The sequence below is a fragment of the Syzygium oleosum genome, unplaced genomic scaffold (genome assembly GCF_021117445.2).
Source record: "Syzygium oleosum isolate NSW1041296 unplaced genomic scaffold, Sole_v2.1 Sole_v2.23, whole genome shotgun sequence".
NCBI classification, from domain to species: Eukaryota; Viridiplantae; Streptophyta; class Magnoliopsida; order Myrtales; family Myrtaceae; genus Syzygium; species Syzygium oleosum.
Window position 1 is genome coordinate 1,583,382 of NW_026607507.1, and position 22,086 is coordinate 1,605,467.

Consider the following 22,086-nt stretch of genomic DNA (forward strand, 5'->3'; position numbering starts at 1 on the left):
AAAGGCAAGAGGGATGAGCTTGCGTGACTAGGTCTGAGCGAGAAAATAATGTAAATTAGGGTTTTGAAAATTTAAAATAACAAGAATTAAAAAAATTCGGTCTAGTTCGAGTGGTCGAGTGGATGGGTCCACACCTAGAACTAGGAACTGCACTGATATTCCTTAGTTCCAAATTTTTGGAATTAAGAAGCGCTCAAAACCAATCGATTCGGTTCTTTGACTCACTCCGACTCTAACTACGTTGTCAAACTCTTTGATTTGGCATTTTAACCCTACAATTTTTTTTTTGAAAGAGTTCAATTACCTGCTCTATGTAATTTCTCTACAAGATAAATCCAAAGAAAAACTCTATGATTAACTGTTCGAATACTGATAAAAAAAAACAGTTTCAGACTTAAAGTCGGGGTGTAGTTTTCCCTTGCAAAAAATAAAACGAAAAGGCAAAAGCGAAAATATCCGGAGATTGCAGGGGCATTTACGGCATCTCGGCATCTCCACAAATTTTTGCATTCCCTGCTCCGCTTATGCTCTCGTGCTCACATTCTGTTTTACTCTCAGGTCGGGGAGGTCCTGCTGCTTTGTCTCCGCTCTGTTCTTCCCTCTCTCCCTCTCCGAGCTCTCTCTCCGAGCTCTCCAATCGAAGGACGCTCGCCTGCCTCCGCATTCCAAAGAGGCGTCCCTCTCGCCGCCACCGCCGCCGCCGCCGCCGGTAGCAATGCAGGTCCTTCTCGCAGCTCAATCCGAACCTCCTTCAGCAGCTCGCCGGAGCTCATAGCTGCATGCTGGATTTTTTGAGTTTCCGTTTGTGCTCATCTCGATCGGTTTCCGCGTGTTGTGACAGCAAACCAGAACGGTCGAGGTGCGGAACCTGTCAGATCTAGCCACCGAGCGGGAGATTCACGAGTTCTTCTCCTTCTCCGGCGACATCGAGCGCATTGAGATCCGACGGTACGTTGCTCCGCCGCTGCGCCTGCGGTTTGCTTCCGCTTGCGGGTGTTCGCTCGGCGGCATCGAAGGAATGTCGGTGGAGATGAGGAGTTTTGTAATCCCTGCGCTTCGATTTTGTTTTTCGGAGCGTGGAAGGCTCAATGATTGTTCTCCTCGTTCTTTCTTTCCCTTCAGCTCGGGAATTTTTAGCTCTTTGCGTAGCCTGTGCGTGCATAAGCAAATCTCTGTGTTATTGTTCCCATTTAGACTTGCGAAAGAGCTAGTTCAATTCGAGCTAGTGTAGTTGCACATCTGAGGAAAAGAAAGGAGGAAAGAATTCTAACGAGGTTTTCGTGGTGTAGGGAAAGCGGACAGTCGAGCACTGCTTATGTGACGTTCAAAGATCCAAAGGCACTGGAAATTGCGCTCTTGTTATCGGTACGTGCTCCTCGCGAATTGAAATCGCTTTTCTGTGCACATTCATTCTGCTGAGGCATTTTACCCATATCGATTGCATTTCATTACTCGGACTTTACTTGTATTGCACCTTTTCTGAACAATGCTTCAGAGTTAAGAGGAAGTTAGGCCTACCTTCAGACTCAATTGGTGTTTTTCTATTATGTTTCAATTAGCTTTCTGGAAGTAACTGTGTCATCTGTGTTACACGTCACGCGCAACAAACCTTTCTTCTAGATTGTAGTTAACCATCCGGTCCATGAGGATTTGCAGTTATCTGCCAAATTTTATGGGAAGTTTTAGTTGCCTATCTTTTAGGTTCCATAAGATTTCCTGTTTTCCCTAGCATAGAATTCCTGTTCTTGTTTACTAATCTTTTTCGAGGAATTCTCAGTGATTTTTAATATGTGCAATAGATTGCCTGGGGTGGCTCATTTTTCGGCTTTTCTTTTAAAACTGGAAAAAAAACTAAGTAACTATCATAGTGGATACTCTTTGGTAAGTTAAAATTAAACACATACTATAGTATCTTATCTGTGCAATTACTAATGATCTGGATTTCTAGAGTCTTTCATGTACTTAAGAGTGATGCCACTTTAGGCTCGTTAAAAGTTGATAGGTCTTAGTCTTATCCATGAAAAAGAAAACTCAAAATGAAGAAGGTGCTTTTCTCATGGTGGGAAGAGAGGTTAACGCAGCCACCAATGGGTGGGTGTGGGAAGAGAGGTTTATCACCATAAAAAATGATTAACGCTCTTTCGAGGATGCATTAGCGAAAGATACCAACCTTCACTTTTATCTTCTGTGCTAATATCATTGGTAATATTTTCGCCGTCTAGTTCTCCACCTTCAGTACAACACTACGGCTAGTTTGAAACAGGCGAAAACTTTTAATGTTGAAGCCCTGCCTATTGAAGTATATGTTGTGTTGCAGGGAGCAACTCTTGTAGATCGGATTGTTAATATAAGTGCGATCGAGAACTATGTACCACAACGTGACATGCAGGTAGCCATTTACCCTGCTATCTGTCCTTGGAATTCTTGACAGACGCAATCAAAATTTTTCAACTCTATACGTGCAGGAAGTGAGGATGGTGGACAATGCGGTGTCTGTTGCCCCTACTGAATTCGTTGTCTCCGATGTTGAGGTAAAGAAAAATGCTAGCGCAGTTCTCATCTAATATAATTAGTGGAACACATTAAGATAGCTGAAATTTCTTGCATCCATCTCATAATAATTCTCAAAGTTGGGGGACTAAAATAATTTTGCTTACCTTAAATAGTATGTATTATTTACTATCCCTAGGGTGCATACTTTGGACAATGGGATTGAGTTGAGACATATGTGACTTATATAATGCAACTTATTTAGTTCCACCAACAGAAAGACTTTCTATTTTGCAAAACCTTGCTTTCAATTACTAGCATTGGTCTTCCACTTGTAAATTCTTAGAGACTATGACTTATAGTTGCATCCAAAAAGCACCAGAAGAACTTTCTTGGACCTAAGATTTGGGTGAGGGTGCCGAATAGAAAATGAATGTTGCAAGACCCTGCTATGAGAGATGTAACAGCAGCTATACCTAGGTGGTCATTCAAACTTTGAAGTCCTCAGCTCAAACTTTTCTATCTATGCTTGTAGGCTAAAGGTGGCTCACCTGGCAATGGTAAAGTTTATGTCAGTAAAGCACAGGATGTCGTCAGCAGTGTATTGGCAAAAGGTAGTGCCATCGGACAAGATGCCGTGAACAAAGCTAAAGCATTTGATGAGAAGCATCGATTGACAGCTACGGCATCAGCCAAAGTTATCTCGTTTGATAAGAGGGTTGGACTCACTGAAAAATTAACTGTTGGAATCTCTGTTGTCAACGAGAAAGTTAAATCTGTTGATCAGAGACTTCATGTCTCGGATAAGACGATGGCAGCCATATTTGCTGCTGAGAGGAAGATAAATGACACAGGGTCAGCTGTGAAAACTAGCAGGTCAAGTTTTGTTCCTTGAGATAGGATTTCGTGGTATAATGACCTGCGATTACTTGAGATGACAGTTTCTAGTGTTATGATATGCAATTAAATCTTGTTTGAATGTGAACAAAATGCATACTTGTTTCCATAAACACATCTGGTTGAGTCACTAATCTGAATTTATACTTTAGTAATTTCAACGAGGTGAAGGCATTGCGATTTTTTCTACTTTTCAGAAGCAGCGCTAGATGTGGCCTCGCTTTTTTGGTCCAATTTACAATATTTGCTGTTGTCCAAAAAAGATATATAAGAATAGTGTGAGTATTGAGGCTTTGTGGTGGACATCATGATCCATGCTTTTACTGTCAACATTTGAGGTTAATTGTCCAGATGTTGCAAAGTATGTCTCCTGCTGTCGGTTTAATATTGGCTTTCCCTATTATGCATAACTAAAATAGGAGTGCATAATGCGTTTCTTCGAAGAAATGGAGGAAGGGTACTGCAACCGCTATTTCGGTAGAGCAATACCTAGTTTTCTCCAATATTAAAGGATTACCTCTGACCTTAAAACTGTGATGCTCTCTCTCTCTCTCTCAGGACTACCATCATTTAACTCTTATCTCTATGCTTGGACTTTGACAGGTATGTTACTGCCGGAGCAGCTTGGTTCAATGGTGCTTTTACTAAAGTCTCTAAAGCTGGTCAAGTTGCAAGGACAAAAACCAGGGAGAAGTTGAATTTGGCTGTTTCGAACTTGACTGCAAAGGTTGGTCCTGTAGGACCGGTCTAATTGTTCATTGAGATAAAGTACGATTTTTTCCTTTGAAATGGACACACATTTTTGGCCCCTCTACCATCTGTTATAACGTCTTATGAAAACCAGTATCCTATTTCGGATTCTTTCTAGATGCATTGTCACCTCCCAGTCCTACAACAAGTTTTCTTGAAGCATTCCCGAACATGAAAGTAGGTTTTAAGGGATAATTGCGAAATGCAAATTGTTCAAATAATGCTTACCAGTTGTGTTTTTTCCCTTTCCTGTTATAGTATGATCAACATATTCTCATTGCTTTAGTGCATGTTGTCCTCTTAATATGCTTGGAGTTGGCATCATTTCATTTTTAAAAGAGTGTTTACTTGAAGTTCACAAACGTCTTGTGCAATAACATTGTGCTTGTTTTTTGTGGTAATGTAGGATCCTGCTGTCGTTGCATAAATGCGAATCAACTTGGCAGAAATTGCTTCTATGTATCTCTGGCATGAACAATTTGTTCAAGTTGGGTATGATATAGTTGGATCTTGTGCTTGGGTATTAAGGATGAAGGTCCTTATTTCCTCTTTACTTTGATCGTGTGAGTCAGCTATATCTTACAGTTTTTGTATTCTTCCAAATTTGTTGTCTCATGCTTGTGAATTTTGTAATCTTTGCGAGTTTAAAGAAAATCTTGTCATTAATCAATTTTTTCCTTGCAAAGAGAGAATTACTAATCCCCTATAACCTTGTCAATGTTGTTTGGAAGTTCATGTATAATTGAATATTTAGTAGCAGATAGAGATGGTGGGCTCAAGAGTTTCCAGGAAAGATCTCGCTTTCCTCTCATAAGATAGCTAGACTTTTCCGAAGCTTCTCCAAGTGAAACCAGGCTCTTCTGAAAAAGTTTCCACTATTTCTTCCTCGACTAGTACTAGAACTTTAACAAAGTTACAGGAACATTCTGCTCCCAATAAACTTTCACTTTTCATCAGGAGCTTTAAACTAATTTAAGGTAAATTATCATGATAGAGATGCATCATGCATAGCCCTTTTCCTTCACGTTCCATTCTTCTCTCATTCCTAGCGGTTTTTTAGATGCCTTGATCAAGTAATCTTCTTTTAGTAGAGTGAAGGTTGTGTAAAAGAAAGATCGTGTTTGTGCCTGTTTCTAGGACTGCATAGCAGACTAGGACTTGTACAAAGTGTAATGTGAAAATAGTTTAATTGATGCTAGAAGTGCCCTGCGCGTGGTGCGTGCCTGCTGATTCTGTTGGATAGTCTTTTCTTATGCATCTTCACCGTCAGCTGTGATGAGTGTAATCCAATTGAGGACTACTGTGCTTGTTATTGTGGAGGACGAAGAAACATTATTGCATTCATGATATTTAGCTAATCTCGAAGTCAAGGCAGATTGCGTCTATTGATTTATTAATTCCCATGCTCTTCAATTCAGTACTTGGCAAATTAAACTATAGCAGCAATGAGTTAAAAGTATGTCCTGGGATTGGCTATGGCAAAAGTCCCGCCAACATAAAACTAAGATGACTGATTAAGGCCGCTCTTTGTTAAAAGACTTCGAAGACTATATACTTGATCGTGGAACAGCATATGTATCACACTTCCTTTTTAATATTCCTCTTTGCTTAGCTGGTGACATCTACAGACATTGTTTGGCATGTTGCCTTGGATCGTCCAACTACCCCGGAAGCAAAGAAGTACTGTTAAAACAAGAAAGTAGAAGACAGTACACGGAGGATTGAGTCTATTTTTAGCATTTGCCCATGTGATGTGTCTGCTTGTTTTGTCATTACAAGTAACCGCTGCATTCTTTTTTCGCCCCTCTTTTATGGACTTTTATGTGTTGCATCGGTCGTAATTGTTGACTAGATAACAGATACCGAGTTGCCTTAAATAATTTCCGAAGGATGTGATCTAACTAGGACAGATAGGACATCGCCATGAGGAAAATGTCAGAAGAGCTGCGTGTTTTTTGTAGAAAAAGCGGAGAGGACCTAGAGAGCCTTGATTGTTACGATCAGCATCTAGAATGGAGAATTCAAAGCGCCTGACTTTGGGGTTGCGCATGTAAGATCCGATTAGTCTAATGACTATCTTGTACCGCGAGATTGAAGTTCCTCCTACTTGCGGTTGCGACAGTTGGAGGGTTGGATGGCGAAATAAATAATTGCAAAGTAAACGGAAAAAAAAAACAAAAAAGGAAAAAGAAAAGGAGGGAAAGGTTGGGGGGTCAATGCGTGGGGTTGTTGGATCCTCTGTTCTCTCAACCGTTGCCAACTTCCAATCCATGTTCAAGGGTGTGAAGGTGAAGACGATCCGGTGTCATTGTATGTCCATCCACAATTCAGTTTCATTGCTAGCTTGTGGGGGAAAAGAATTTGAGTAGGCAAACTGCAATGTGTCAATCACCTTTCTCTTTTGAGTCAAAAGTCGAAAATTCACACTTGGCTGGTGCGGCCGAAGGGAAACTTCAATCTCTTACCAATCAATGATGCTTCCGATCAGAACTTTAAGGCCGCGAAGGATGACGTGATGTAATTGAGCAATAACATGGATCGCATGGTATCAATTAATTTCTTCAAGTGTCATTGTCACCTGACAGACTTATTATATAAAGGACTTTCTAACCAGGTTTAGTAATAGGCTCCATCACAGGGGATTTTTGGTAACATAGCTATCCGCGATGTCTATTCCATACACTGAGTAGCCATTACTGTTGGCTCTGCATTGCCCTCAAAAGATAGGTAAAAACTTCAACTCTTTTGCGCTGTTTTGCTACTGTTCGGTACTTCTTGTGATGTTGTCCTTCACTCGGACTTTCGTTCATGGTCGAAATGAGAATGGGAAAGGCTGCATATGTCCTGGACTTGGAACTTTCAGGAATTTCACAATCAGATTATTCCATCCATGCATTAAACTTTCGTTCCCAACTGTTAATGCATTTCAATTGAAATCCAATCAATTTTAAGGAGAAAATGCTGATCGATCTGTCTTGCGTTGTTGTGCATTACGCTAGTTGAAGGTGTGTCCTGACGACAAAATGGACTATGTAAGGACCATGGAACCGCTTGGCTGTTACCTTCCATGAGGTCCAACGTCACGAATCCTTCTCAACAACCCTTCTCCATACATAACACAAAACAATATAATAAAAAAGAAGAAGAAAGTGTCAAAATGTCAAAAACCCAAAGAAAATTGAAAACTAAAGACGCCAAATCGTGGGCTAGCCAAGCCCAATGCCTAATGCCTAATGCCTAGATCTTCGCTCCCGCGAGCTGGCACCACGTGTCGCCACTTGTCGAGCAGGGAACCGCCGGAGGAGAGAGGACATGGCCGGACAAGTCCTCGCTCCGGACTCGGCTTCCAAGACAACCTCAGCCTTTTCGTTTTTTTTGGGTCAAATAAGACAACGTCAGCTTCGACCGGCGACAATTCCCACATTGTCCAGGGGCATTCTCGTCCGCTCGCAAATCTCCGATTTTCCCATTTTCCCACCCTGCCCTCCCCCGTTGAAAAGTGTCCCCCCCCCCCCCCCCCCTCTTCTCGTTCAGTCTCCTGTCCCTGAAACCGAAACGCACCAGTTTTGTTGCATCATACGTTAGTGCTATCGTCCTGCGGGGTGGAGGGGAAGGGGGTATATTCTTCGGTGCGATTCTCTTCAAACTTCAAATCAGTTGATGCGCCCATTTTATATGCTCTTCGAAATTCCGCATCACGCCGTGTGGTTCGTTTGCTGTTCTCGCCCGAGTCTCTCACGCTAGGTATGTCGTTGTCGCCGTCTCGCGAATCTCTTTCCTCCCGCAAACTCTCTCTCTCTCTCTCTCTCTCTCTTTACCCCCTGCTCCCCTTGTGCTCTTCATTGGAGCTTCGAGATATCTCGGTTGATAAATTATGTCAGCGGATGATGATGGTATGGTGAATTTGTTGTTGTGTTCGCCCACTTGCATTGAGTGCTGGGAAGGTTTCCTTGAGATCGGTGCCTGTTCCGTTCGTTGTTTTTGTCTTTGTGGGTGTCGCCGGGGCTGTGCTTTTCTTGTTCAAAATTCCGTCTCTACTCACTGCCTGGGGCTCATTTGTGGACTAAACGTCCAAATTTTGATCTTGGGTTGTTTACCGAGAAGAATATCTGATGTTAGATCTGGGTTTCGGAGTTGGACACTTGACGTGTTGTTTTGGAGGTTTAAGGTTTTGTTTTTCTAGTTGGAAATCCTCAATTTCCATCCACGACTTATGTGTCCTCTATGGTGTTTAGACTAACAAAGTAAGTGGCATATGATCGGATGAGGAAGCTCACTTTGCTCAATTTTAGAAATGGAACCTGTAACTTTGAGTGACATTTTCATTGCGAAGCTTGTTTTGATAATTTATATAGCTCAAGAATTAGATAAATGCCATTTCCTTCACTTTTTTCTTCTTATAGGTACCTTCAGACTGATCTTTTTCTCTATTTTTTCAAGATCCTTGCCCTGATCAGTCATCTTTTTGGTGCTTGAACATCATATATCCTGTATAACGTTCCCCTTTATATTTGTTACTAGAATCTAGCGTGCGAGCAAATGTACTCAAAGAAAGCATAATGAGAATCTTACATGTTTTAGAATGATGAGATCTCTTTTTCCTTTCCGTTTGATCAGGTTCCTGGTTACGTCAGCAATTCCTCCATTGAGGTTTATCGTACGTTGATTGGGGCTATAAGTTCTACTCTGCAATCTGAATTTTGGGATTGTGAGGATGGCACATTCTTCATTCAACTTATATTCATGATGGCAGTTCTCCTGTAATCTACTGAGTTTATTAGTCAGCTCAACATGGATTAGGCCGAATCATCTTCTTCATAGGGCAGTTTGTTCTCATTTTAACTGGCTCTTGGTTGATTTTCGGCTGTCTGTGGGGTTGTTTGTTTGGAACCTTGGAATTGGATTTGAATTTGGTTTTTTCTTTTAATCAGTTGAAGGAGCAATATAGTAGTTTACATGAAGGAATGGAGATTTTAGTTTCTCCTCAAGGACAGAAGCATAATTTGCTGGCTCCTGCTCGTAAAACTTTATTAGGCGGACAGCAGAAAGATCTATGGGTCATTGTTCAAGAGGGATCTTTGGCTGATGTCGATTCTGCATTGGCCTTACTGAAAAAGAATGGGGGAAATATTAATTCAAGAAACACCTTTGGTCTTACGGCACTTCATGTCGCAACATGGAGAAATCACATTCCAGTCGTTAGGAGGCTTCTTGCAGCTGGTGCTGATCCTGATGCTAGGGTTGGTTCTCTCTGATGCTTATCTAAATATATGTCTCATGAAGAGTTTGTTGGTTCCCAGAGTTATTATGGTGTGTCGATCAATCATCTCTAGGCAATGTGCTTGTTAAGTCCGTTGTTGATAATCACAGAGTTTTTCATTGTTCTTTCTTCAGTTTCTCCACAATTCTATTTCACTTTTATGTTTGCACCATAACCACTTGATAGAAGTGTCTCATGCATAATGGAATGGGGAGGTGCATAAAGAGAATGGCATTACAGAGATCTCAAAGGTGATAGAGGACACGGTTCAGATTTGGTGTGGTTGGATGAGGCTCAATTTTTTCTTTTTCAAGGTCTTTTGTAAAACGAAGAACATGCAATTGTGCTGTAACTAGCTTAATCCGGGTTTAAATGGGGTAGACTTGGGTGATTGCCAGTATAGCTCCAGCTACTGAAGATAATTTGGTTTATTGGCATTGAGAAAGGATAAATGAGACTGAGCAGATCATGTGCTCCATTAGATGAGAAACATCGACTTTGTAACTCTGCACCTGCAAGATGCATATTGGATCGAGCATGGCATAGCATTGTGCAACTGTGCTTTTTGAAGAAAACTTGACCATCAGGGTTCGTTCAATTTGGTTCAATTTGAAATGAAGAATTTTCTTCCCTTGTTGTAGTTGTGAGTGAACTTTTTTTTATGGATTTGGATGCTGAGCTAGAGATTTATCTTCAAATCAATGATAATTGGTAATCATGCAATGCTTTCCAGGATGGAGAATCAGGATGGAGCAGCCTTCACAGGGCCCTGCATTTTGGTCATCTTGCAGTTGCAAGTGTCCTCCTTCAATCCGGTGCTTCTATCATGTTGGAGGACTCTAAGTCTCGGACGCCCATCGACTTACTCTCAGGGCCTGTAAATCAGGTTATTGGGAACAGCTATGATGCTGGTATATATTTTAATCCTGTAGTTAATAGTTGTTACTATTAATTGAGTCCCCTTGATGGTATGTCCGAATTATTGCTTATTGCAGTAGCCACGGAGGTGTTTAGCTGGGGTAGTGGTGCAAATTATCAGCTAGGAACTGGAAATGCTTGCATACAAAAGTTACCGTGCAAAGTTGATTCACTGCACGGTTCCTTAATTAAGCAGGTGTCTGCAGCAAAGTTTCACAGTGTTGCTGTTAGTGCTCGAGGAGAACTCTTCACTTGGGGATTTGGAAGAGGTGGTCGGCTTGGGCATCCTGATTTTGACATCCATAGGTACCATATTAGTATCCTTCTTTTATCCATGCATGATCTTACTTTATTGTATTCGTTTTAGGAGCAAGAATATTGATGCTACGTTGTAGTTTATTGTCTTCTGACTCTTAGATTCTTTCTAATAAAAGGATACAATGGCCTTGTGTAAAAGCAATAGTTGTGTAGACACTAACTGAAATAGTTGGCCAACTAAATTTCTTTGCACCTCTCTCTCTCTCTCTCTCTCTCTCTCTCTCTCTCTCTCTCTCTCTCTCTCTCTCTCTCACTTGTGTGTGTACAAGTCTAGGCTAGAAATTAGCATTTAGCTTTGGCCCCCTTCCTGGCCAATGAATCGCAGTTAAGATGAATAGCCTTGTTTGAATATGAGTATGTGTTTCCTGAAATGTTTTTAATCACTTGATTCTTTCCAGTGGTCAAGCTGCGGTCATCACTCCACGACAGGTGACTTCTGGTTTAGGATCTCGTCGTGTGAAAGCAATTGCAGCAGCTAAACATCACACTGTTATTGCTACTGAGGGTGGAGAAGTGTTCACCTGGGGATCTAATAGAGGTGAAATTCATTTGGTTTCTGAATGGTGTAGTATTCATTTTGTTCCGATTCTGGAATTTTAGTAGTCTAACCTTAATTACGCATTTGTGTTTCAAGTGGGAAATGTAGAATTGAGAGGGTGACATTCTCACTTCTTATACCCATTGCTTCATTGACTGAACTGGAGTGATATTTTTGAAGTGTGAGGATCCTTTTTATGATTTTCTGCAGAGGGTCAACTTGGATACACTTCTGTTGATACTCAGCCGACTCCTCGTAGAGTTAGTGCCCTTAAGTCGAAAGTTGTTGCTGTTGCTGCAGCAAATAAGCACACTGCTGTGGTTTCTGAATCTGGTGAAGTATTCACATGGGGGTGCAACAGGGAAGGTCAGCTTGGCTATGGAACTTCCAATTCTGGATCAAATTACACGCCAAGACTGGTTGAGTATTTGAAGGGCAAAGGTTTTATTGGAGTTGCAGCTGCAAAGTATCACACAATTGTTCTGGGAGCAGATGGGGAGGTCATTGTCTTTCACTGTAACTCATTGTGTTCATATTGCTTAACTTGTTCTCTTTCTTGATACTGGCTTTGTGAAAAGTTCCATTTTCACATTTGCTGTAGACTTTGAATCGTTCTGTGTAATCGTATTGGACCATACTTTGGGAAACTGTCTGGCTTGATAGTGACATCCTTCTATTTGTTTTGGATATGATCTGCCATACATGTTTTACATAAACTAAATATCTAGTATGTCTTGCAGGTTTATACGTGGGGTCATAGGCTTGTTAATCCAAGACGTGTGGTTGTTGCTAGGAATCTTAAGAAAAGCGGGAGCATGCCTTTGAAGTTTCATCGCAAGGAACGACTGCACGTTGTAGCTATAGCAGCAGGGATGGTACACAGCATGGCTCTTACAGATGATGGAGCCTTATTTTGTTGGGTGTCCTCTGATCCCAACGTTAGATGCCAACAGGTTCTAATGTGTTAAATGGTTCTCTGTTTACTTATTTTTGGGTGTTTCAGCTATTTTCTGATTGCTTGCATCTTTTCATGGTATAGCTATATTCACTATGTCAAAGAAACATTGTGAGCATTTCTGCTGGAAAGTACTGGTCTGCTGCAGTTACTACCACAGGTGATGTTTACATGTGGGATGGGAAGAAAGAGAAGGATAAGCCGCCAGTGCCCACACGATTACATGGCCTGAAGAAGGCAACTTCTGTGTCAGTTGGAGAAACCCATCTCTTGATAGTTGCCTCTCTCTTTCATCCGGCTTATGTGTCTCCGGCACTCGAGAATTCTCAGGAGGTGATGTTGAATGGTGGGAATGAGTTGGAAGAGCTTGATGAAGACATTTTGTTTGACGATGTAAAGTCTGATAATGCATTACTCACGATAGAGGATAGTGATGCCGTGCAACGTCCAATACCTAGCTTGAAAAGCCTTTGTGAGAAGGCTGCAGCAGAGTGTCTAGTGGAACCTAGGAATGCCATCCAGTTGCTTGAAATTGCAGATTCACTTGATGCAGATGGATTGAGGAAGCATTGTGAGGTATAGACCGAAGGACTTATAATTTTTGAGTACGCAAGAGTTTTTTACTCTGTCCTCCGATACTGCGATCTTTAATGCCAGTGCCGTGTAATGTTTCCACCTATCGGTTCTTCTCCTCCGAAGTGAGAATTTTCCATTTGTATATCTGTAACTGTTCTGTTCTACTTCGTAAGTTTGTAGTAAACTATAGGTGACACTAATCATTGTTAAGAGTCTTGAGGTCATTGACATTTTGCAGTTGCAACCTATCATGATTTCTTATGTAGCCCATAACCTTTTGCGTGATTGATCTTTCTAGCAGATTTCTGACATTGTGTCCATAACTCACTAGATTTTCGTGCTTGTACCCATAGGATATTGTTGTTAGGAATCTGGACTATGTCCTCTCCATCTCATCACACAATGTGGCAACTGCTTCTTTAGATATTTTAGTCAGACTGGAGAAGTTATTGGACTCGAGGTCATCTGAGCCATGGAGTTGCCGTCGTCTTCCTACGCCTACTGCTGTCTTTCCTGCAATTATTGACAGTGAAGAAGAGGATGGAGAGAGTGAGTTGGTAAGGATGCGTTGTACATCCATGGACAAGTTATCCTTGAGAAACAAGAGCCGCCAAGATGCTGACTCGTTTCTGCAATTGAAAGACGATCTTAGTGAACACGTCAGCAAACAAATTCGTGCTCTGCGCAAAAAGTTGCAACAGATAGAGATGCTTGAAGAAAAGCAGTCCACAGGGCATTCTCTTGACTGCCAACAGATAGCGAAGCTCAGTACTAGGTCTTCTCTTGAAAGCTCACTTGTTGAGCTGGGTGTCCCAGTGGAGGTACTGGGTGCAAAACCCTCGGTTTTAGAGCCATCAGATGGGAAGGTGAAAAATGCTGGAGTATCTAAAAGGCAAAGAAGAAAGAACAAAAAGCAGTTATCTCAGGTAGAGAATGCGTCTGGCTTTTGTCATGGAGATGGTGAAGTGAGTTCTTTAGAGAGCTCTAAGGATCCTGGGTTCTCGCCAGTCTCCAAGGATGAGGTAAAATTCCTTACTTAGATACATCTTTACACAGAATTGAGTGTGCAGTTATTGTGCTGGAATACCAAGAAGATGATCTTATCCACTGAATTAATAGTGTAGCCTACAAATGGAACAAAATCAAAAGTAATGTTTAACGGTACATTTAATTTATTTAGTCTCAGGAATTTTATTGTCTGCCTCACGGTCGCTTTTTTGTCAAACGAGATATGCTTCTGCTATTAGGATTAGTCTTTGGGTCACAAGTTTGGGGAAGCTTCTTTTGTTCTGTAGTTAGATAGACGAGTTTGTGACAAGTGATTTTTTTAGTAGTCTCATGTTGATTTTATTGCTACATGATAGGAGGAGTGTCCTGGGGTTGAACATCAGGTGGGCGAGGCTATGAAAGAATCTTCAACTATTGGGAAGAGTGAAGTTGGAGATGTTCAAAAGAGCAAGGGCTCGACGGTGAAAAGGAAAAATAAGAAGGGTGGGCTCTCCATGTTTTTGAGTGGTGCTCTTGATGACGCCCCAAGAAATACCGCTCCGCCGCCTCCCTCGTTGCCCAAAAGTGAAGGACCAGCATGGGGTGGGGCCCAGTTTTCAAAAGGGTCCACCTCGCTTCGTCAGATTCTGGATGAACAGAAAAACAGCAAGGAGATTCTAATAACTGGTAGCAGACCCAAGTTAGGAGACATAGCTGATGTCAAGACTGATGGAAGAATCAGCTTGAGTTCGTTTTTGCCTTCCAGTCCTATACCCGTGGGCCGAGCTTGTTCATCTCCAGCTTCTGATGCCGAAAAGGGCACCCCTCCCTGGGCTTCTTCTGGGACTCCACCTCTTATGTCTCGGCCTTCATTAAGGGATATACAGATGCAGCAGGTCTGCTCTCTCTCTCTCTCTCTCTCTCTCTCTCTCTCTCTCTCTGTGTGTCTCTCTCTCCACACACGTGCGCACACACCAGTGCACGCATGCACGCACCAATGCCCGTCCTCCTGAGAGATACACTCTGCCTGCCCACTTGCACACATGCAGACCCAGACCCACCAAATCCATCGGCACAACCCCTGTACACTCATTAGTTGGTCACATGGACATGGCGTGCTTGTATTATGTTCAATTGGTAATTCCAATGGACATGTATCATACCAATTGTAGTAATCTTTATAAGTTTGGTAGTTCGATATATTTTAGCCCTGTTAATGCCTTCATGATGCTTGGGATCTTCATCTTTTGCTTCTTATTTAACCCAGGGTAAACAGCACCAGAGTCTCTCCCACAGTCCAAAGACGCAAACGACTGGATTTGCAGTCACATCTGGGCAGGGCTCGCCTTCAGATTCTGCCGGAATGAACCGCTGGTTCAAACCGGAGGTCGATGCACCCTCATCTATTCGCGCGATCCAGATCGAAGAGAAGGCTATGAAAGATCTCAAGCGATTCTACAGCAGCGTAAAAATCGTCAAGAACCAGTCTTGACCGGCGTTAGGGGAACACTTTTTTCCTTCATGCACTTTTGTAAATTCGACTGTACAGATTGACATAAGTGTACATTATTCTCTTAATTCTATAGGGTAGATTATCTTTCTATTTAAACACCGAGCTTCCGTAACTTTTGAGAATAAAGATTCGTGTCATTGACTCTCAATGACCTTGTGCATGTTCATGTACGTCTTGTAAAAGATAGAGACAGATCCGGAGAAGGCTCTACTTGCGGATTTTAATCTAATCTCATAAATGTCAAATTCTGCTGGCATTGAGTTTCTACTGATTGCAGTAGCTTCATTCATCTTAATTGGGTTGGTCAGTCATGTATTCCAAATACCATCTTCTGCATTAGATACGTTTATATTGCCTCTGAAACCGGAAGCACATGTACGGATTCTTTATGGTCTGCTTTAGCACATGTTTCAAGTATTCAACACTACCATCCTATCATTCTGAATTTCTTTGCTTTTTGGCTTTAGCACGGGTCATGTCCTTAGATAATTTGGAACATCGTGGACAGACCTGTTCGAGATCTTCTGGATGCAGAGTCGGGTCGCCGGAAAGCATTATTTCTGGAGTCAGTTCGTACTCATATAGATGGCCGGTCCCCGATCGGATCAGGGATAAAATGGTTCAAATCCGACTTGACATTATGGTGTGCTTAAAGGGTGAGAGAGACCACTGGACCTATGTCTTCCAACGATTACACCCGAACTTCATCTTACAGTGTGTGTGTGTGTGTGTGTCTGGGACAAAGAAACGAAAGGAAAAGATCACTTGTACGGCCATGGATAGCCACGGATCTTCCTGCCCTTGGGGCCAAAAAAGGGGGGGAGACATAAGCTTTTTAGTCCTGAAAATTGACGTGGACCCGCACGCACTTTGACCTCTTTAGTCTTTTCATTTCCCCCTTCTTTTTGCATCGATGACCTGAGCGTTTGAATTCAGCGTGCAGTCCACTACACACACCGAGCAGAACTTCTCTGTTTATACTGACTTTTTACCCGACGGACGGTGTCAGCCAAACAAGGGAAAAATTATTCAATTAGTCATAAATTTATTATACATATGTTAATTTAGTCCTATATCTTTTAATTTTGTCAATTTCGTCATATACCTTTGAGTGAATTTTCAATATAGCTCTTCTGACTAATTTTTGTTGGAAACACCAGCCATCCTAGATAGTGCACTGACATGTCGGCGATTTGCGATAAGAATTGGCTTAAAGGACTACATTGAAATTTCGCACAAAGGTTTAGGATTAAATTAGCAAGATCGAAAAGTTTAGAACTCAACCGACATCCTTACAATGGATTTAATAAACATATAAATTGAATCTTTTGGATTTTAAAACTTTCCCACCAAACAACATTTTTTATAAGACCATAAAAAAACACATGATTGGTGGAATGCGGACTAACAGAGGCCAAAATATCGGTTCGAAAATTTAGGTGCTTTTTAAAACCACGGAACCGAGGTTGTAAACCACACCACACCAATCACTCAGTTATGAACACAGATGCATTCTTCTTATTTTTCATTTTCTCTTATCTTAATGTTCTCGTCATTCATATGATATGATCATCTAATAAACATATAAATTGAATCTTTTGGATTTTAAAACTTTTTGAAGAATGATGTTCTATCTAATGCTAACATTTGACCAGGGGTTTTATCTATCTCAGAAGATATGGTAGGTTAAATAGAATCTGGACGAATATGATCTTCTGCTTATATTCTTCTCCTGAGGACAACACCCGATCTTAGATGGAAAGATGCTTGAATCTTGTTGAGTTAGGATCATGAGCGAGTCCTGTTGTATCGTGTTGAATTGCGAGCAAGCATTTGAGGGTTACTAATTGCCAGCTATTTCGTCTCTAACTTGATACCGAATTGAAAAGCCTATTTCGTGTACTCCGACATGCCACATGATGACATGACTAATGATTCAGATGCTTGACCAAACGATTCAGATGCGTGCAAAAAGACACGTCCGCAAGAGCCAAAAGGCACCGTGGACATTGTCAGCAGTAGCCAGACGACGCAATGAAGCTCGGTCGCTTCCGATTCCTCTTAATCGGGACAAATCCGTTCTGCGTACGTTTTGGGATATCACTTTCAACTCTTTTCTCTACTAATACGTTTCTCTAAAACATAACTATAAGTAGGGATGTACAAAGGAACTAAGAACCGCCTGGAACCGGACCGGACTGACCCAGAACCGGTGGTTCCTAAATGGTCTAGTCCGGTTCTCGATTCCAATTTATTGGAACCAATGGGTGCCGGTCCGGTTCTCTGTTTCAAGTGTGAAACCGCCCACCAGCCCACTTAAACCGGACTGATAATATAATATAATATTTATTTATTTAATTTTTTATTAAAAAAAAGAAAATCCTAAATTTCTAAACCTAACTTGGTCAATACTCTCACTCTTCTCGGTCGACGGTGTGGATAACTCAATATTGTGCTAATCTGCTGTATGAGCTTGTGACAAAGTGCTTGTGAATAGCAAGCAATGAGATTGTTCGCTCATTTTGTTGAAGTTCACCGTTGACAGAAGATTATAATGTGTGTAAGTGGTGTATAGGTTATACCATTTTCACAGCTCATTGAAGCTTGAAATGATTCAACTCATTTTGTTGAAGCTCACTGTCTACTTTTTCCTATTCATAATAGTGCAGTGCTATATGACTTCTTCACATGAAGGAGTGGAAAGTTAAGAGACTACTAAATGTAGCTATTGCAATGTCTTTGGCTCTGACTTATTCGGAAGTTACTGGCACAAATGTCTTTATGCGGTCATATTTGGAAAGTTTGAACAATAAGTGAAGATTTTTACATTCCAGTCCTTGGCTCTAGCTTGGGGGTAAGTACAGCGCAAGTGCCATAACTTTTGTACGGAGGACACTTAAGTGCCATAACATTTTTTTGGCTCACATGAGTGCCATAACTTTCAAAAAAAGATCACTTAAGTGCCACTTACGAGCTGATCATGAGGGTCCGAAACCGCGGCTTTTCCGGCCGAACAATGACCTTCCCGGTGAGGCGAGCACCACCAGCTTGAAGAGGGGGTGTCGGTGAATCATTCCATGGCCTCTGTTCGTCTCGAAATTTCCGTTTTAGCCTCCGTTGACGAAGGTAAAAATGCTTCGTAGTCACACATTTATCGAGCCGATTTGTGTGACTATGAAGCATTTTTACCTTCGTCAACGGAGGTTAAAACGGAAATTTCGAGATAAACGGAGGCCATGGAATGATTCACCGACACCCCCTCTTCAATCTGGTGGTGCTCGCCTCGCCGGGAAGGTCACCGTTTGGCTGGAAAAGCTGCGGTTTCGGGCCCTCACGACCAACCCCTCTGACAAGCTAGTCATGAGGGCCTGAAACCGCGGCTTTTCCGGTCGAACGGTGACCTTCCCGGCGAGACGAGCACCACCATATTGAAGAGGGAGTGTCGGTAAATCATTCCATGGCCTCCGTTCGTCTCGAAATTTCCGTTTTAACCTCCGTTGACGAAGGTAAAAATGCTTCGTAGTCACACAAATCAGCTCAATAAATGTGTGACTACGAAGCATTTTTACCTTCGTCAACGGAGGCTAAAACGGAAATTTCGAGACGAACGGAGGCCATGGAATGATTCACCGACACCCCCTCTTCAAGCTGGTGGTGCTCACCTCACCGGAAAGGTCATTGTTCAGCCGAAAAAGCTGCGGTTTCGGGCCCTCACGACCAGCTCGTAAGTGGCACTTAAGTGATCTTTTTTTTGAAAGTTATGGCACTCAAGTGAGCCAAAAAAAAGTTATGGCACTTAAGTGTCCTCCGTACAAAAGTTATGGCACTTGCGCTGTACTTACCCCCTCTAGCTTGTTAGGAAGATCCTAACTTGAAGAGCAATGTCTTAACTTGACCAGTAGGTAAAGTTGCATTTTTGTGTAATTTTTTTGTTGCATTTTACAATGCCGATGTGTGAAGTTTGGTGAGACCGGTTCCATGGACCTACCCAGGAACCGGACTAGACCGGCGGTCCGATTCCGGGTGGATCTATGAAATCAACGGGCAATTCTCGGTTCTTTAGTGAGCGATTTCCAATTTTATAGTGGGAACTATCGTGCTCATCCCTAGCTGTAATTGTAAGCCACGTCATATACCACTTCAGTTTTCTTATTCGGATAATTTAATCATGGATATTTTGTCCCTTGAACAGAAATTCGCGAATGTTTTTGGGGATTTGGCCGGAAACAGGGTAACATAAAAAGGAAAAGTTAAGGAAGACCAGAAATACCGTGGGCCACATTTTTAAAGCAAGAGAAGAAAATCAAATCTAATGGATTGGTCTCTCTCTCTCTCTCTGTCTCTCCACTCCATAGGACAATGATTTGATGTCGATAACGTAGTTCACTTTCATGAATTCATGAAAGGCTGGCGGTGTCAATCATGAATAGGAGTTTGCTCTTGAAATGCTTACATATAGCCGAGGAACTTTGCTAGCTGTTTTTTTCTCGAGAAATGGATAATTTTTCTATTGCTTCTACGTATCTCTCCTTTAAAACGATGTCATGCTTAACTCAAAAGGTACGTCGATAAACAAAGATAAAGCTAAGCTAATCTTCCGCGGGGCGCTTCAGTCTTGGAAAACTATTATCTTAACGATTCTTTATCCCAAAAAATGTTGTTCTTAACCTAAGCATATTCAAAAGTTGGTTTTGCCAATTAATGTGTTTAGTTTAATCGAAGAATGAGGAAAGTGAAATGTCATCAATCAATTTCTTGGAAGCCTTCTATCACGCCAACTAGCGTGATTATCCCACTAATCAAAGCTAAACTAAATCTTTCTCACAAAAAAGGTCCATCGCGATAATCCACAAAATATACATTTTTTTATGTCGCGTCATCAAAGACATGAAAGCACTCGTGAGATGCAACATCCGGAAAAAAGTTGGTATCCATGAGAGTGTTCGTTAGAATCGATCTTTAGCAATTTTTTGAGTTGAATTTCTCATACGACACTAGTGCCTGGAAGCAATAATGTCAACATGGAGATTTCAATTGGATTTTTCGTTGTGTTGTACGAACACGAATGTAGATTTTCACCCGTTCATTGCGCTAATTGATGATTGGGAATTAATCATTAGGGGACTTTCGGGGTGATGCGGATCCTGCGTATCGTTGGTGACGGGAATTGGTGCACTGATGCTCTGGCAAAGGGCGGCGCCGACAGAGAAGATGATCGTCTTTCATCTAGTCCTTTACTAGCTTTTTATGTCTTTCCCTGATTTGTAAACCTCTGGAGAACTAAGTTTCTCACTTTTGGTGCGCAATTCTAATGAAGACCTCCTTTCAATTAAGTTAATTCACTATCTAATTAAGCACAAACCAAAGAAGAGAAAAAAAAAACGTTTCTTTGTTTGAATTTTGATTTAAGCTACACCAAATGTGTAGCATGAATCCACCGATTAAGCACACAGTCCTTGCTGAGGAAAAAGTATTCCATCGTCCATGGACCATATAAACCAAGCCCATGTAGATCATTGATCGTGCGAGCCCTACAACGAGATCCACGTGATCAAATTGAAGATGCGATTAGTCCACAGGATCTTATAGATCATGCGATAACTTTTCCTTGGGAAAATTGTCAAATCAGTCCTAAACCTATTGTACGGCGGCCAATTCAGTCCTAAACCTTTTAAGTTTGCCAATTCAGTCCTAAACCTTTTAAATTCTTGCTAATTGAGTCCTTCCGGCCAATTTTGGCCGGTCGGCGCTGACGTGGCCGCCGGCCGTCCGATCAACGCTGACGTGGCAATTTTTAATTATTTTTTTTCAATTTTTTAATATTTTTTTTTCTTTTTCTTCTTTTTTTCCGGTTTCTCCCCTCTGGCAGGTCCGGCAGCCGGCCAGAGGGAAGGGCCGGCGAGGCCTCTGGCGAAGCTCGCCCCGCCGGCCCCTGGCTAGGCGAGGCTCGGCGAGGCGAGGTCGAGCCTCGCCCAGATCTGGGCGAGGCTCGACCTCGCCGTCGCGACCCAGGCGACGGCGAGGCTCGGCGAGGCGAGGTCGAGCCTCGCCGTCGCGACCTAGGCGATGGCGAGGCTCGACCTCGCCTCGCCGAGCCTCGCCCAGCCAGGGGCCGGTGAGGCCTCGCCGGTGGCCGGTGGGGCGAGCTTCGCCAGAGGCCTCGCCGGCCCTCCCCTCTGGCCGACCGCCAGTCGCCGGACCGGCCAGAGGGGAGAAACTAGAAAAAAAAAAGAAGAAAAAGAAAAAAAATATTAAAAAATTTTAAAAAATTAAAAATTGCCACGTCAGAGTTGATCGGACGGCCGGCACCGGCCGGCGGCCACGTCAGCGCCGGCCGGCCAAAATTGGCCAGAAAGACTCAATTGGTAAGAATTTAAAAGGTTTAGGACTGAATTGGCAAACTTAAAAGGTTTAGGACTAAATTGGCCGCCGTACAATAGGTTTAGGACTGATTTGACAATTTTCCCACATTTCCTTGCTAAGTGCAACCAAAAGAATCCCTACTCGTCATAGAGTTCCGCATCAGCCCGAAACAGCTTATCTACCTCCATGGTTTCGGCCCCAACTGACAAGAAGCATTAAGATTTATCATGCTGTCATTAAGTGAAAAATCGCGCTATTCAACAATGTCACTAGTGAATCAATTGCAAGACCCATCGTCATACCTATCACTAATCACTTCAAAGTTAGGTTTAACAAACCGCTAAGCCTGACATGGGGACACTTAGGTTAGGAACGATTCTGATGAAACCAGGTGATTTTACGTTGAGGATAACCCTTGCTCAGACTGTCTTCTAGTGGGAGCAGGTGCGTAATACTTAAAAGATCATAACGTGTACAGAAGTTGGTCGCTTCAATGGGAGCGGTTGCAAGCTAATGATTTC

The 22,086-nt window shown here is 42.2% G+C and overlaps 3 protein-coding genes and 1 long non-coding RNA gene across 7 annotated transcripts in view; 3 read left to right on the top strand and 1 right to left on the bottom strand.

The window, feature by feature from the left end:
• Positions 1 to 22,086, top strand: part of LOC115674597 (uncharacterized) — a 96,208-nt gene that overhangs the window by 56,405 nt on the left and 17,717 nt on the right. The window lies entirely within an intron of this gene.
• On the top strand, positions 534 to 4,807 carry LOC115674602 (binding partner of ACD11 1). Of its 3 annotated transcripts, none has more exons than XM_030597040.2 (8): positions 565 to 721; positions 842 to 948; positions 1,290 to 1,365; positions 2,318 to 2,389; positions 2,466 to 2,531; positions 3,026 to 3,366; positions 3,991 to 4,155; positions 4,544 to 4,807. In XM_030597040.2, the coding sequence occupies exons 1-7, from the start codon at positions 716 to 718 to the stop codon at positions 4,136 to 4,138; spliced, it is 816 nt and encodes a 271-aa protein (XP_030452900.2). In that variant the 5' UTR covers positions 565 to 715; the 3' UTR covers positions 4,139 to 4,155; positions 4,544 to 4,807. The 3 variants fall into 3 exon arrangements, with proteins under 3 accessions (XP_030452899.2, XP_030452900.2, XP_030452901.2); XM_030597041.2 differs by having other exon boundaries at positions 3,991 to 4,114; XM_030597039.2 differs by lacking the exon at positions 4,544 to 4,807 and having other exon boundaries at positions 534 to 721; positions 3,991 to 4,382.
• Positions 7,668 to 15,458, top strand: LOC115674596 (uncharacterized). Of its 2 annotated transcripts, XM_030597027.2 has the most exons (11): positions 7,668 to 7,881; positions 8,755 to 9,377; positions 10,131 to 10,308; positions 10,393 to 10,621; positions 11,032 to 11,171; positions 11,382 to 11,671; positions 11,912 to 12,124; positions 12,211 to 12,702; positions 13,056 to 13,724; positions 14,067 to 14,585; positions 14,957 to 15,458. In XM_030597027.2, exons 2-11 carry the CDS (start codon positions 9,102 to 9,104, stop codon positions 15,179 to 15,181), a joined length of 3,231 nt encoding a protein of 1,076 aa, XP_030452887.1. In that variant the 5' UTR covers positions 7,668 to 7,881; positions 8,755 to 9,101; the 3' UTR covers positions 15,182 to 15,458. The 2 variants fall into 2 exon arrangements, with proteins under 2 accessions (XP_030452887.1, XP_056177428.1); XM_056321453.1 differs by lacking the exons at positions 7,668 to 7,881; positions 8,755 to 9,377 and adding an exon at positions 9,446 to 10,040.
• Positions 14,326 to 14,778, bottom strand: LOC130140957 (uncharacterized). The gene is made up of 2 exons (XR_008818924.1): positions 14,649 to 14,778; positions 14,326 to 14,610 (listed from the first exon to the last, which is right to left on the bottom strand). It is a non-coding gene; the product is annotated as an uncharacterized LOC130140957 (long non-coding RNA).

Excerpts from the sequence above, each read along its gene's own strand:
- LOC115674602 (XM_030597039.2), top strand. Across the intron at positions 1,366-2,317 it reads AAATTGCGCTCTTGTTATCG|GGAGCAACTCTTGTAGATCG; the intron begins GTACGTGCTCCT and ends GTTGTGTTGCAG. Across the intron at positions 2,532-3,025 it reads TCGTTGTCTCCGATGTTGAG|GCTAAAGGTGGCTCACCTGG; the intron begins GTAAAGAAAAAT and ends CTATGCTTGTAG.
- LOC115674596 (XM_030597027.2), top strand. The coding sequence starts at position 9,102 with ATGGAGATTTTAGTTTCTCCTCAAGGACAGAAGCATAATTTGCTGGCT. Across the intron at positions 11,172-11,381 it reads CACCTGGGGATCTAATAGAG|AGGGTCAACTTGGATACACT; the intron begins GTGAAATTCATT and ends GATTTTCTGCAG. Across the intron at positions 11,672-11,911 it reads TTCTGGGAGCAGATGGGGAG|GTTTATACGTGGGGTCATAG; the intron begins GTCATTGTCTTT and ends TATGTCTTGCAG.